Source organism: Eleginops maclovinus, chromosome 23 (genome assembly GCF_036324505.1).
Source record: "Eleginops maclovinus isolate JMC-PN-2008 ecotype Puerto Natales chromosome 23, JC_Emac_rtc_rv5, whole genome shotgun sequence".
Taxonomy (NCBI): domain Eukaryota; kingdom Metazoa; phylum Chordata; class Actinopteri; order Perciformes; family Eleginopidae; genus Eleginops; species Eleginops maclovinus.
In genome coordinates, this window is record NC_086371.1 from 327,449 (window position 1) to 342,964 (window position 15,516).

At 46.0% G+C, this 15,516-nt stretch overlaps 1 protein-coding gene across 5 annotated transcripts; it reads right to left on the reverse strand.

The window, feature by feature from the left end:
* Position 1: 1 nt before the first annotated feature.
* On the reverse strand, positions 2-15,235 carry LOC134860187 (RNA-binding protein 20-like). 5 transcript variants are annotated; one of them, XM_063877055.1, is made up of 20 exons: positions 15,080-15,235; positions 11,885-13,299; positions 11,720-11,781; positions 10,839-10,877; positions 10,628-10,701; positions 9,783-9,850; positions 9,579-9,701; positions 9,266-9,391; positions 8,807-8,923; positions 6,816-6,940; positions 6,043-6,737; positions 5,851-5,890; positions 5,627-5,763; positions 5,419-5,504; positions 5,240-5,312; positions 4,123-5,144; positions 3,619-4,092; positions 2,734-2,803; positions 2,480-2,601; positions 273-350 (listed from the first exon to the last, which is right to left on the reverse strand). In XM_063877055.1, exons 2-20 carry the CDS (start codon positions 13,283-13,285, stop codon positions 288-290), a joined length of 4,917 nt encoding a protein of 1,638 aa, XP_063733125.1. In that variant the 5' UTR covers positions 13,286-13,299; positions 15,080-15,235; the 3' UTR covers positions 273-287. The 5 variants fall into 5 exon arrangements, with proteins under 5 accessions (XP_063733124.1, XP_063733125.1, XP_063733126.1 ...); XM_063877054.1 differs by lacking the exon at positions 273-350 and adding an exon at positions 2-175 and having other exon boundaries at positions 3,619-5,144; XM_063877056.1 differs by having other exon boundaries at positions 3,619-5,144; positions 9,783-9,814.
* Positions 15,236-15,516: the final 281 nt, after the last annotated feature.

Genomic DNA, 15,516 nt, shown 5'->3' on the forward strand with positions numbered 1-15,516 from the left:
GAGTTTTTCATGTTTTACTACAAAGATTTACAGTCATAAAAACAGATGTCCTCTCAGCTGATCGGAGCAGAAAAGCTTCCACAGAGCGTTTGAGCCTTTGAGCACACAACTCAAAATATCAAATAAAGTCCGATGGAGATCAGGCTGTGCTCCACGGGTCCCTCCCCGTCTGCTCCTGGAAAACAAACAGCTCTGTTAGAGACCTGCTCACACCCTGCTGACCTCCTTCAGTAACCCTTGGAGATATATTATGTAACAGTTCAACGTTTATTTTCTTACCGTTTTGTTTATAGTAAATCTATTATGCTTTTATTTTGAAGGTGTGTTTGGGCCCCTGGTGTGATGTATATCTGGGAGACAGGTGGAGGTGGGAGCAGAGGCACAGGGCAGGTATATACAGTGGGGCAAAAAAGTATTTAGTCAGCCACCAACTGTGCAAGTTCTCCCATTTCAAAAGATGAGAGGCCTGTAATTTTATCATAGGTACACTTCAACTATGAGAGACAGAATGGGGGAAACAATCCAGGAAATCACATTGTAGGATTTTAATGAATTTATTTCAAATGATTGTGGAAAATAAGTATTTGGTCACTAACAAAAGTTCATCTCAATACTTTGTTATATACCCTTTGTTGGCAATGACAGAGGTCAAAGGTTTTCTGTAAGTCTTCACAAGGTTTCCACACACTGTTGCTGGTATTTTGGCCCATTCCTCCATGCAGATCTCCTCTAAAGCAGTGATGTTTTGGGGCTGTCGCTGGGCAACACGGACTTTCAACTCCCTCCAAAGATTTTCTATGGGGTTGAGATCTGGAGACTGGCTAGGCCACTCCAGGACCTTGAAATGCTTCTTACGAAGCCACTCCTTCGTTGCCCTGGCGGTGTGTTTGGGATCATTGTCATGCTGAAAGACCCAGCCACGCTTCATCTTCAGTGCCCTTGCTGATGGAAGGAGGTTTTCACTCAAAACCTCACGATACATGGCCCCATTCATTCTTTCCTTTACACGGATCAGTCGTCCTGGTCCCTTTGCAGAAGAACAGCCCCAGAGCATGATGTTTCCACCCCCATGCTTCACAGTAGGTATGGTGTTCTTTGGAGGCAACTCTGCATTCTTTCTCCTCCAAACACGACCAGTTGAGTTTTTACCAAAAAGTTCTATTTTGGTTTCATCTGACCATATGACATTCTCCCAATCCTCTTCTGGATCATCCAAATGCCCTCTAGCAAACTTCAGACGGGCCTGGACATGTACTGGCTTAAGCAGGGGGACACGTCTGGAACTGCAGGATGTAAGTCCCTGGCGGCGTAGTGTGTTACTGATGGTAGCCTCTGTTACTTTGGTCCCAGCTCTCTGCAGGTCATTCACTAGGTCCCCCCGTGTGGTTCTGGCATTTTTGCTCACCGTTCTTGTGATCATGTTGACCCCACGGGGTGAGATCTTGCATGGAGCCCCAGATGGAGGGAGATTAGCAGTGGTCTTGTATGTCTTCCATTTTCTAATAATTGCTCCCACAGTTGATTTCTTCACACCAAGCTGCTTACCTATTGCAGATTCAGTTTTCCCAGCCTGGTGCAGGTCTACAATTTTGTCTCTGGTCTCCTTTGACAGCTCTTTGGTCTTGGCCATAGTGGAGTTTGGAGTATGACTGTTTGAGGTTGTGGACAGGTGTCTTTTATACTGATAACGAGTTCAAAAAGGTGCCATTAATACAGGTAACGAGTGGAGGACAGAGGAGCCTCTTAAAGAAGAAGTTACAGGTCTGTGAGAGCCAGAAATCTTGCTTGTTTGTAGGTGACCAAATACTTATTTTACCGAGGAATTTACAATGAATTCATTAAAATCCTACAATGTGATTTCCTGGATTGTTTCCCCACTCTGTCTCTCATAGTTGAAGTGTACCTATGATAAATATTACAGGCCTCTCATCTTTTTAAATGGGGGAACTTGCACAATTGGTGGCTGACTAAATACTTTTTGGCCCCACTGTAATTACACACATGGATATTCTGGTCTGGATTTGGATCATCATGCCCCAGCAGCTGTTTTACCTCTGAGTTCATTTTCTGTTTTGACTGATTTTGGACGCCCCCCCTTGTGTTGTCTCCCTGTCAGCTCCTGTCCTGTCCTGACTTTTCATAAAGCACATTGTATAGATAATCACCCAGATCTGAGGTACACCTTTTAAGGCAACTTCATTCCTACTTATCACCAGAAAAAAGTGCTCATTTACATGAAATCAGAGCTCGTTTGTGTTAAAAAAGGCAGAAATGTGGAAGGATTTCACACCAGAAGATCACCGATGCTCTAAATTTGAATGAAACCCAAAGCCTCATGAAGATTTCATGACGAAAGGATACAGCCACTATTTTTCTGTCAGTAAAATAAAATAAACCTTCATCAGGACCTGAAATCATTAGTGGCGGGTCAGATGTGACTCGAGGAAAGCAGGGAGGTGTAACACCCAGTTTCTCTGACCTGGTACTTCCTGTAGTGCGTCAGGCTGCTGCAGTGCTTCACTTTAGCCTCGTCTTCATCAGCGTAGATCAGCTGACACAAGTTACAGAAATAACCCACGACCGGACGAACAAACTCCACTCCTGTAGGAAAACAACACGCAGATATGAACATTAATTGGGGGAGGGACTCAGGACGCTCAGGGACATGCTGACTGCAGTGGGGGTCAAGGTCGGAGGGAACCGTTGCTTCCCTGGACCCCTGTATTCTCTCACCAACAGGTCCGGAGGGTCTCTGCTCCTCCTCAGAACCTCCTGCAGTGTCCCTCTGCTGCTGCAGCTCCTCCTACAGACACGTCACAGACAGTACAGATCATTAACAGACTTTATCTGAGTGTCCGATCTGCAGAGTTACAATATTTCCCCGGATATTTGTGGGGATTTAAGAGGTGAAGGGGAAAAATAAAACTGAAAAATCCTCTGACAAAATTCAGACAGACTGATAGATGTTTGTTATTTAAAGTTGATCTAATATTAAAAATGAAGCCATGAGGTTCCTTCACACCAGGAACAACTCAAACGTCCCCATTTATTTCCCCTGACGTTATTTTAATTCAACCCTCACAGAACTTTGGACTCCTGGTCCTGAAGTTGGTTTACATTTCTGACTTTAATATCCAGCTTTGCTCTAAATAAATACTGAGGATGTAACTCCTGTCCCCACCTCTGTGTTAGAGAACAGCTCACTCTTACACAGCACCCTTTGAGTTCATATTTTAACCGTCCGTTTAAAAGTAAAACTGCTTTTCTTGGTATTTCAACATTTTGAGTTAGCTTAGCTTAGCATAATGGCTGTAAATGGAGGGAAACTGTTAGCATGGTTTGTGGTGGAGGTAACGCTTAAATCCTGGCACTATTTCTCCACAACATATCCATCCGCTGAACACCGGACAGAAAGTAGTCCTAACGTGTTTAGACTTCACTCCTCTGGATATTTAAAGGAAGTGACTCTGAGCTGTTAGGGGTAGAAGTACACAGAAGTATTACCTGGAAATACTCGAGTGAAGTACAAGTACCTCAGATGTGTACTTAAGTACCTACTGAGTAAATGCACACCTCTGTATTCCCTCATGTGTTCTGGACTCTGGTCCCGGGTTGTACCTGTTCAGGTTGTGGTTCCAGACCCTCTGAATCCTTCAATCCTGGTTCAGACGAGTCCTGGACTTCAGAGGACTTTCCGTCTTCAGCCTCCAGACTCTTCTCAGCTGGCCCGTCCTTGTGGATCTCCAGCTCTGGGGGTCCAGACTTGTCTGTCTTCCCAGTCCTGGAGTCCTCCTCAGTCCTGGAGTCCTCCTCACCTGCCCCCTTTCTCCTCAGAGTCTTGTTCTTTGGACTTGTTATAGACGAGGACTCTTTCTCTGCCGTTCTCCTGGTGATCCTCTCCGACCTAGTCCTGGAAGAGTGTTCCTGTTCTGGAGTCTTTCTAGACTTTCTAGGCGTCAGGTCTTTAGTGGTTTTGGAGATCAAGTCTGAGTCTGAGTCTTTTTCTTCATTCTTTCTGGACCCAGAGTCTAGGAATTTGGTCTTTCTGGACCCAGAGTCTAGGTCTTCAGTCTTTCTGGACAAAGACTCTAGGTCTTCGGTCTTTCTGGACAAAGACTCTAGGTCTTCAGTCTTTCTGGAACCAGGTTCTAGGTCTTCGGTCTTTCTGGACAAAGACTCTAGGTCTTCGGTCTTTCTGGACCCAGAGTCTAGGTCTTCAGTCTTTCTGGACAAAGACTCTAGGTCTTCGGTCTCTCTGGACCCAGAGTATAGGTCTTCAGTCTTTCTGGACAAAGACTCTAGGTCTTCGGTCTTTCTGGACAAAGACTCTAGGTCTTCGGTCTTTCTGGACCCAGAGTCTAGGTCTTCAGTCTTTCTGGAACCAGGTTCTAGGTCTTCGGTCTTTCTGGACAAAGACTCTAGGTCTTCGGTCTTTCTGGACCCAGAGTCTAGGTCTTCAGTCTTTCTGGACAAAGACTCTAGGTCTTCGGTCTTTCTGGACCCAGAGTCTAGGTCTTCAGTCTTTCTGGAACCAGGTTCTAGGTCTTCGGTCTTTTTAGAATGAGACTCTAGGTCTTCGGTCTTACTGGACCCAGAGTCTAGGTCTTCAGTCTTTCTGGACCCAGAGTCTAGGTCTTCAGTCTTTCTGGAACCAGAGTCTAGGTCTTCGGTCTTGCTGGAACCAGACTGTAGGTCTTCAGTCTTTCTAGAATGAGACTCTAGGTCTTCGGTCTTACTGGACCCAGAGTCTAGGTCTTCAGTCTTTCTGGACCCAGAGTCTAGGTCTTCAGTCTTTCTGGACCCAGAGTCTAGGTCTTCAGTCTTTCTGGAACCAGAGTCTAGGTCTTCAGTCTTTTTGGACCCAGAGTCTAGGTCTTCAGTCTTTCTGGACCCAGAGTCTAGGTCTTCAGTCTTTCTGGACCCAGAGTCTAGGTCTTCAGTCTTTCTGGAACCAGAGTCTAGGTCTTCGGTCTTGCTGGAACCAGACTGTAGGTCTTCGGTCTTTCTAGACGTCAAGTCTTTGTCTTTAGCCTTTTTGGACATTGAGTCCGTCTCTGGAGACTTTCTAGAAGCTGAGTCTAGGTCTTCTGTCTGTCTAATCAGCAGGTCCTTGTCCTCAATCCGTCTAGAAGCTAAGTCTTTGTCTTCAGGTGTTTTGGAGGAGGAGGAGGAGGAGGAGGAGTTATAAACAGTGGAATCACACAGAGAGAGAGGTCTGTAACAGAGGGCACTGGTTTACCTTCAGACTGGTCTTCTCCCAGTTCATCCAGAGTGATGCAGTCCTCCAGACCCAGCGGGAAGTCACACTCCTCCTGAGACAGATGGAGAACGGAGACTTTTGATTGGATGATTACGACCGTTACCCTGAAATGTGTCCTTTAAAGTATGTTTTATTATAAAGTGTTTCTGTGTCTTTACCTCCCGCTGCTCCTCTTGCTGCTCCGCCTCCTGCTGCTGCTGCTTTATAGGTGTCTCCTCTCCATCCTTCACCTCCTCCCTTTGACCTGAAACAGACAAGAGAGCACATTTAAAGTGGCCCTGTTCCTCTCCTGCAGTTCTGTAGATGTTAGTGCATGTAAACGTTCTGCAGAGGCTAAAATCTCAAAGTTCTCTTTTCTGTTTCTACCTGCTCCAGGTAAGTCTGTTCTCTCAGCAGGACGTTCCTCCTCCTCCTCCTCTTCTTCTTCTTCCTCCTCCTCCAGACTCTCTCCGTCCTCCCCGATCACCTCCATCCCCTCGATGTCGCTCTCCTCTGCAGACGACCTGCAGGACGACAGAAAGACGTTTGACTCTCAGATACAGCAGCAGCAGCAGCAGCTGGAGTCCAATATGAGATGAGTTGAGACTCACTCTTCCTCCTCCTCTTCCTCCTCAGCTCCAGGTTTCAGGTCTGTGGGATCAGAGTCTGAGTTAGGGTTCATTCGGATCTTGCACGCAGAAAATGTAATAACAATAACAGCTGGACCTCTGAACCGGGTCAGGTGATCACTGACTCCAGGGCATTGAGGCAGGATATTTACGCTTTCGACTGATCGTACGTACCGGTCGTCTCCGGTTTCTCCAGTTTCTCCGGTTCCTCCAGTTCCTCCAGTTCCTCAGACTTCGGTTCTGTTTGGTTCTTCTCGGAGGACCCGCTGGTGGATTTGTCTTTGGACCTGGATCTGGACCTGGTGTTTTCGTCTTTGGAGGACTTCTCTCTGGAATCAGAACTGCTTCTGTTCATCTTGTCTCTGGATTTCTCTCTGGGACTGGACCTAGAACCAGACCTCCTCTCCCTGGTGGACTTTTCTCTGGATTTATCTCTGGATCTGGACCTGGAGCCTCGCGTTTTAGTTGACCTCTCTGTGGATCTAGATCTAGTTCTGGTCGTCTTGTCTCTGCTGGATTTGTCTTTGGACCTAGACTTAGACCTGCACCTCTTCTCGCTAATAGACCTTCCTCTGGATCTAGACCTGGTTCTGGTTGACTTGCTTCTGATGGATTTCTCTCTGGACCTGGATTTCTCTCTGGGGCTCTTGTCTTTAGTGTTTTTATCTCTAGATGTCTCTCTGGACCTGGACTTGGTTCTGTCTTCTTTAGGGTTTGTATCTGTGGAACTGGACCTCTCCTCGTCTTGGTCTTTGCTGCTCCTCCTCTTCCTCTTGGTCTCGGCCATCTTGTCTTCTTCCTCTCGACTAGTTCTCCTAGTCCTCTTCCTGGAAACCGTATCTTCGTAGCTCGTGGCTGCAGTGACGCTCCTGCAGGAGGAAGAAGACAATCAGAACTGATAACGGTAATGGCCCGCGGGTCACGATCAGCCGGACCCCGGTACTCACGCGAGGGTCTTGAACTCTCCGGAGAAGGAGACGGTGATGGAGTCGGTGTTGATCTTCAGAGCTTTGGAGGAGTAAAAATCTACCAGCTTCTGAGCCTCAAGAGTGTCCTTCATCTCTACGTACGCCTGGGAGACAAAACAAGGGAGGACTCTTTAAAGTAGACACTACATACTGATATACACCTGAACATCAGCAGGAGAGGACTCTTTAAAGTAGAGACTCTACATACTGATATACACCTGAACATCAGCAGGAGAGGACTCTTTAAAGTAGAGACACTACATACTGATATACACCTGAACATCAGCAGGAGAGGACTCTTTAAAGTAGAGACACTACATACTGATATACACCTGAACATCAGCAGGAGAGGACTCTTTAAAGTAGAGACGCTACATACTGATATACACCTGAACATCAGCAGGAGAGGACTCTTTAAAGTAGAGACACTACATACTGATATACACCTGAACATCAGCAGGAGAGGACTCTTTAAAGTAGAGACGCTACATACTGATATACACCTGAACATCAGCAGGAGAGGACTCTTTAAAGTAGAGACTCTACATACTGATATACACCTGAACATCAGCAGGAGAGGACTCTTAAAGTAGAGACACTACATACTGATATACACCTGAACATCAGCAGGAGAGGACTCTTTAAAGTAGAGACGCTACATACTGATATACACCTGAACATCAGCAGGAGAGGACTCTTTAAAGTAGAGACTCTACATACTGATATACACCTGAACATCAGCAGGAGAGGACTCTTTAAAGTAGAGACACTACATACTGATATACACCTGAACATCAGCAGGAGAGGACTCTTTAAAGTAGAGACACTACATACTGATATACACCTGAACATCAGCAGGAGAGGACTCTTTAAAGTAGAGACGCTACATACTGATATACACCTGAACATCAGCAGGAGAGGACTCTTTAAAGTAGAGACTCTACATACTGATATACACCTGAACATCAGCAGGAGAGGACTCTTTAAAGTAGAGACGCTACATACTGATATACACCTGAACATCAGCAGGAGAGGACTCTTTAAAGTAGAGACGCTACATACTGATATACACCTGAACATCAGCAGGAGAGGACTCTTTAAAGTAGAGACGCTACATACTGATATACACCTGAACATCAGCAGGAGAGGACTCTTTAAAGTAGAGACGCTACATACTGATATACACCTGAACATCAGCAGGAGAGGACTCTTTAAAGTAGAGACTCTACATACTGATATACACCTGAACATCAGCAGGAGAGGACTCTTTAAAGTAGAGACTCTACATACTGATATACACCTGAACATCAGCAGGAGAGGACTCTTTAAAGTAGAGACGCTACATACTGATATACACCTGAACATCAGCAGGAGAGGACTCTTTAAAGTAGAGACACTACATTCTGATATACACCTGAACATCAGCAGGAGAGGACTCTTTAAAGTAGACACTACATACTGATATACACCTGAACATCAGCAGGAGAGGACTCTTTAAAGTAGAGACGCTACATACTGATATACACCTGAACATCAGCAGGAGAGGACTCTTTAAAGTAGAGACACTACATACTGATATACACCTGAACATCAGCAGGAGAGGACTCTTTAAAGTAGAGACGCTACATACTGATATACACCTGAACATCAGCAGGAGAGGACTCTTTAAAGTAGAGACTCTACATACTGATATACACCTGAACATCAGCAGGAGAGGACTCTTTAAAGTAGAGACTCTACATACTGATATACACCTGAACATCAGCAGGAGAGGACTCTTTAAAGTAGAGACTCTACATACTGATATACACCTGAACATCAGCAGGAGAGGACTCTTTAAAGTAGAGACTCTACATACTGATATACACCTGAACATCAGCAGGAGAGGACTCTTTAAAGTAGAGACGCTACATACTGATATACACCTGAACATCAGCAGGAGAGGACTCTTTAAAATGGTTCCTTCTCACCTTGGACGGCAGGAACAGGGTGTAGATCGGCTCCCCGAAGCGTTTGACGATGCTCAGCAGATCTGATTGGCTGTCTTCCCCCGACGGTGCCGGAGAGAAACTAACCACCCGAGAGCTCTGAGGGGGGGTACATATTTTGATCAAATCCTTAAACCCTGTATTTATATTGAAATATACATATTTACTCTTGTGATTGAATAACGATGAGCACGTTATACTATTTATTTGATATTTGTTTTCTTCTTATGTTTCTATAAATATGTAGATGTTATTTGAAGAAAGTCGGTTTATCAGAGACTTTAATCATATTATAAACTTAATGCACTTTTTTACTTGAACTTTGTTTATATTTATATATTATTTTTTCAAATGGAGCAACTGTCATAAAACCCAACTTCCCCCGGGATCAATAAGATACTTATTAAAAAGATAATCAAGCGTCTGATTGGATGACTGTACCTGCAGGAAGTTGAAGGTGTTGGACAGTCTGAACTCGATCGTCGCTCCGTTCAACGTGGGAGGAAAGTTGTCGTGATGTTTTACCAAATCCCTCGCCTGGTCGGCCGAGCCCAGCTCCACAAATGCCTGTTTCACATTTAAAAACCTACATTATGGTCTGTCTGCAGCTCATAGAGTCCTGTAAGGAACCCTGAAATGTTCTGTGCTGGAGACCCCTACTCACTCACACTGCTGGCTAACGCTTTCCCTGGACCAGCATCCTAACGTCTGCAGGGTGTGTACTCTACGGTCCTGCTGTGTGTGACGGACTCACCAGAGACGGGAACATGAGGATCTTGACGATCTTTCCGAACGGTTTGGTCAGTTTCCTCAGGTACGACTCGTCGACAGACTGAGCGGGAAACTTCACACACACCACTTTACATTTGTCCGACACCTGACAGGAAACACACAACGAGTTAGAGTACTTCAGTTCAGACCGGAGCAGAAACTATACCGCTCTTTGAGTCAGGTTTACCTTCTTCTGGGGGGCTTTCTTCGGCTGGGGGTCTGTCAAACAGAAAACAGACCTTAGGACCAACAGACCTTATGACAGAACAAAGAGTCCTTAGGACAGAACAAACAGACCTTAGGACAAACAGACCTTAGGACAAACAGACGTTAGGACAGAACAAACAGGCCTCAAGACAGAACAAACAGACCTTAGGACAGAACAAACAGACCTTAGGACAGAACAAACAGACCTTAGGACAGAACAAACAGACCTTAGGACAAACAGACGTTAGGACAGAACAAACAGGCCTCAAGACAGAACAAACAGACCTTAGGACAGAACAAACAGACCTTAGGACAGAACAAACAGACCTTAGAACAGACATTAGGACAAACAGACCGTAGGACAGAACAAACAGACCTTAGGACAGAACAAACAGACCTTAGGACAGAACAAACAGACCGTAGGACAGAACAAACAGACCATAGGACAGAGCTTAGGACAGACATTAGGACAAACAGACATTAGGACAAACAGACCTTAGGACAGAACGTAGGAAAAACAGACCTTAGGACAGAACGTAGGACAAACAGACCTTAGGACAGAGCTTAGGACAAACAGACCTTAGGACAGAACAAACAGACCTTAGGACAGAACGTAGGACAAACAGACCTTAGGACAGAGCTTAGGACAAACAGACCTTAGGACAGAACAAACAGACCTTAGGACAGAACAAACAGACCTTAGGACAGAACAAACAGACCTTAGGACAGAACAAACAGACCTTAGGACAGAACAAACAGACCCTAGAACAGTACCAAAGGTACCATCAGGAATACTGATATTAGAAAACAAACGGTTTTTTTTACCGGAGGACTTCTGATTGGCTTTCTGTTGCCGGGCAGGTTTCCCCTCATCGTTCTTCTTTGATTGGCTGTCGGCACTGAAACGAAAACACAGATTTAAGATGATCCAAATTCTTCACAAACTAGAGGCTGTTTCATAAGGAGTAACGAGACAGAGGGCATTATAAATACACACTACAGTGGGGGGGGGGGGGGGGGGGGGGTGAACACTGACCTGCTGACTGACTCCATGCGACAGTCCCAGTGAGGAAACCTGTAGAGACACAACACAGTGAGTTAATGTCTGACTGCATTGTGCCATATGTAGAGTGTGGTGGAGGAGGGATGAGGCTAAGGGATGTTTTTCTGGGTTGGCCTTGGCCCCTTGGTTCCAGTGAAGGGGATTCTGAATGCTTCATTTTACCGAATCCTTCTGGAACATTCTGTGCTTCCAGCTGTGGAGACAGTTTGGGGAAGGCCCTCTTCTGTTCCAGCATGACTGTGCCCCAGTGCACAAAGCAAGGTCCATAAAGGCCTGGCTGGGTGAGTCTGGTGTGGAAGAACTGGACTGGCCCGCACAGAGCCCTGACCTCAACCCCACTGAACACCTTTGGGATGAACTGGACCGGAGAGCCAGGCCCTCTCATCCCACATCAGGGTCTGACCTCATAATGCTCTCCTGGATGACTGGTCCCCTCAGAAACACTCCAACACCTTGTAGAAAGCCTTCCCAGAAGAGTGAGGGCTGTTACAGCTGCGAGGGGGGGCGAACTTCATATTAAGGCCGAAGAATTTGGAATTGGATGTCATAAAAAGCTCCTGTAGGTGTAATGTGTAGGTGTCCCGATACTTTTGTCTATATAGTATATGACTCAGCAGCTTAAAGACATGAAGGAACTATTATTTTCCGCTTCGCTCTAATGCAGAATTTTCCCCTGAAAGTGGGTGGGGCCTAATTGAGACCGGAAGTGGCGTTAGTATACTATATTTCTCTAGTGAAACCTCTGATCAGGATGATGTGCAGCGAGGCGTCAGTATTGATCTAGAGGGGATCTTTATTCAACACTGACGGCTTGCTGCACATCATCCCCTACTTGTAACGGGGGGGGAACTTACTGCTGCAGCAGGCTGAGCTGTCCGTTCGCATGGTGAGGCCCGTTGATATGTTTGATCCACACCTGGAACACAAGAAGAAGAAGCATTACTGAAGCTGGTCTCACTGGTTTCTACCTGACAGCCCCCCCTATCAGACTCAGGTATCCAGGTGGAGGTCTTACTTACCTTCTCTGACATCACGGTGATGTCACACAGAGAGCAAGAGTAAGGGAACGACAGGGGAGACGTCCCGTGGAAATCCTGGGCTTTCTCCTTGGCGGGAATCATGGTGCTGCTGGAATAAACCTCAGGTCCACCGTGACCAGAACCACGATTGAGAAGCTGCTCTTCAGGAGGAGGAATTGAACCGTGATCAGTCGGCTGAGAGAAACGGGAAGGACGAATTTTTTCCCCCCGTCCTGTAGGGCCGAAAGATGGTCGGACCTGCGAGGAAACTGGACCTGCGACGGTGCCTTTCTTACCAAAATCAGGCGGTGCTGTTCCATGGTTGTAGTCTAGAGAGGAAACTGGACTGGTGTATCGGCCCGTCTTACCATAATCAGAAGGTTCGGATTCGTGCTTGTAGTCCAGAGAGGACAGTGGACAGGCGTCTCTGCTCGCCTGAACATAATCAGAAGTTCTGGAATTGTAGTCTAGAGAGGAAACTGGACCTGCATCACTACCTGTCTTGCCAAGATCAGAAGGTCTGTAGTTGTAGTCTCGATATGATACTGGACCTGCATCTCTGCCCGTCTTGCCAAGATCAGAAGGTCTGTAGTTGTAGTCTCGATATGATACTGGACCTGCATCTCTGCCCGTCTTGCCAAGATCAGAAGGTCTGGAATTGTAGTTGTAGTCTTGAGAGGATACTGGACCTGCATCTCTGAATGTCTTGCCATAATCAGAAGGTCCTGGTCTGTAGATGTAGTCTTGAGAGACAACTGGACCACTGACTTTCTTGCCGAACTCAGAGAGTCCAGAGTTGTAGTCTGGAGGGGAAAAGGGACCGACGTCGACACCCGTCTTGCCAGAAGGTCCTGGCTTGAAGTCCACCACGAAGCTGGAAGAAACGGACGATGATGGTGAGCTGAAGGGGATGGGATTCCCCCAGCGGTCCAGCTCCGGTAAAAGAGGCCCGAGTGTTAAGTGGCTCAGTGGGTACTGGACCGGCTGGTTGTGGGGAGGATCCCAGTTGCTGGTGGTGGAGGACCTGGGGGGATAAGAGGAAGAAGAAGAGGAAGAGGAAGGAGTATTCAAACGTTTGATGGTGCCTCTCTTTCCCTTGATCTGCTTCAGGACCTGAGGCAGGGACTCCACGGTCAGAACGTCTTCTGGAAGTTCAGCAAGCAGAGCCAGGTCTGCGGGCTCCAGACCACAGCTGCTCAGGATGCTGAGGCCCCCGTCCTGAGACCAGAAAGACCCTCTGGAGGATGGGGAAAGCGGCATGTCGGACTCCAGAGGCTGCGTGTAAAAGTCAGACGAGGAGGATGAGGAGGCGTGGCGTCGGTCCGAAGAGCCGTAAGGTCCAGGATCGGATCTGAGATCAGAGTCGGAGGGCGGAGGTCTGTAGGGGTAGTTGTGAGACATGACGGGAGGAGGAACTGCAGACAGAAGGTGTCGGGAAGACAGGAGATGTAAAATCTGAACCACAGAAAGAGGGGTTCTGGATAAGGCTTCAAGACCACAAAGAGTTCATGATCCTCACTGCCCCATACCTCAGACATACAACGTCATGAAACATGGAAACACCTTCTGTACAAGATCATCAACGGCCTTACCTCACCTCAGACAGGTTAACCAGAGGAGCAGCGAGGGGAGCAGCGAGGGGAGCAGCGAGAGGAGCAGCGAGAGGAGCTTTATTCCACTCTCAGTCTACGTTTATGGTTTAATCTGCTCAACAATGGAACTCCATCCCGGCAACAATGATAGAACAAGTCACAAGAAAGATCGTCTGTCTGTCTGTCCGTCCGTCCGTCTGTATGTATGACGTCCGTCCGTATGTATGTATGACGTCTGTCTGTCTGACGTCCGTCCGTCCGTCCGTCCGTCCGTCCGTCCGTCTGTCTGTCTTATTGTCTTTAGGCTGACTTACAACACCTGTCAAGGGACTACAGAGGATAAAGAGCCTCTGGAACATTTATAACCTGACCAGCACAGATCCCCTTCCCCCTCTGGATGCTGGTCCAGAGGGGGAAGGGGATCTTCTTTCCTCATTTTGAACAACAATCCCTGGAGATAGCCACAGTGCTACTACGCTAAGTAACCGAGCGAACGGCTAACAGAGGGGTATGCATAGTATCCTCATGAGGTGTTGGTGAGACACTTGAATAATCCAGATGTAAAGTAAAGCGCAATTATGACTTGGATTACTTAGAACTTGGCAGCCAGGCTCCTCACAGGTCCCCAGAGGAGAGACCATATCACCCCCATCCTGGCCTCTCTCCCCTGGCTGCCACAGGACTCCTAACCCAGTAGCTCCAGGCCCCTCAGGTGGGCTCACCTGGGGCTCCTGGTCGTCCCGCGCTCCAAACGTAAACTCAGGGGCCATCGTGTCTTTTCTATTGCAGTCCAAGACTGTGGAGCAGAACCCCCCCTCCCTATCAGACCAGCCCCCTCGATGGACTGTTTCAAATCCAGGCTAAAAACACACTTTTATTCTCCAGTGTTTAACTCCTGTCTGATGGTGCCTCTGCCGATGTGTTTGTTTATTTGTACATATGAGCTGTATGTGTTATTGTTTACATCTGTGTTTCTTTTATTTATGCTACAAACGACTGCTCTGTTTTTAAATGGGCTTTATAAATACATGTGGTTGGTTGGTTGTAAACATAAGAGTGTTTTAAACTGTGGTTTTTGTTGGATAAATGTGGAATTTAATTGGTATTGACTTCTACATTTCCAGTTTTGGATTAACTTGTATTTTGAGTTCTGGCAGAAGTATGAATGAATTAAGTTTAAGATAAATGTTAAACATTTTAAATATATATTTGTAACAGCAATGAAGAGCCTTCATCTTTTCAGTGTGATGTGGGGCTTCCCCTGGATTAAACATGATAGTGAGGTATAATATAAAGATGTATAGAATCACATTTAACACAACATAATGCCTAAACATATGCAGTTTAATGTTAGCTGCAGAAACCCTGCAAAACAGAAATACCTGGAAACATGCGAGTAAAAGATGCACAAGAGAAGTGAATATAGCTTTCAAACATCTGAAATATCAAGAAGAAAGACTTGTGAATTCCAATCAAAGATCACTACAGTTTATCTGATCTGATATTAGTAGTTTTAATAAAGATAAACAGTGAAGAATAACAGCGTTAGCATCACACAGTTAGCATGCGGCTAACAACAGACAGAAACAAAGCGTCTTCTCACCTGGAAATCCACCCCGCAGTTTGTAGAGTTCGGACTGCAGCTGCTTCGTGAAGAAACGCAGTGAAAGTAAAAAGTTTAGAGGATAAAGATTTAGTTTTAGAGACGATAGACCCCAGAAAGTGGAGCTAACAGATGTTAACCTAGAGAAGCTAACCGAGGGTCTTCTTCTTCCTTTATTCCGAAGGTCGTACCGCCGCCTGCTGGTGGGGAGGAACCTCAGAAATACAAAGAACAGGTCAAATACTATTTTAATTACAGACTGAAATATAAGTGAAGTGAAGTGAATTTAAAATGAAGTCAATTAAATGCAAACAAAATGAAATAAGTATAATACAAATCAGAATTATTTTATTTGTTTGAGAAATTATTGAAGCTGCAGGTTGTATAAAAATATACATTACAATAAAAAATAAACTACGAAATAATCTATAAAATAT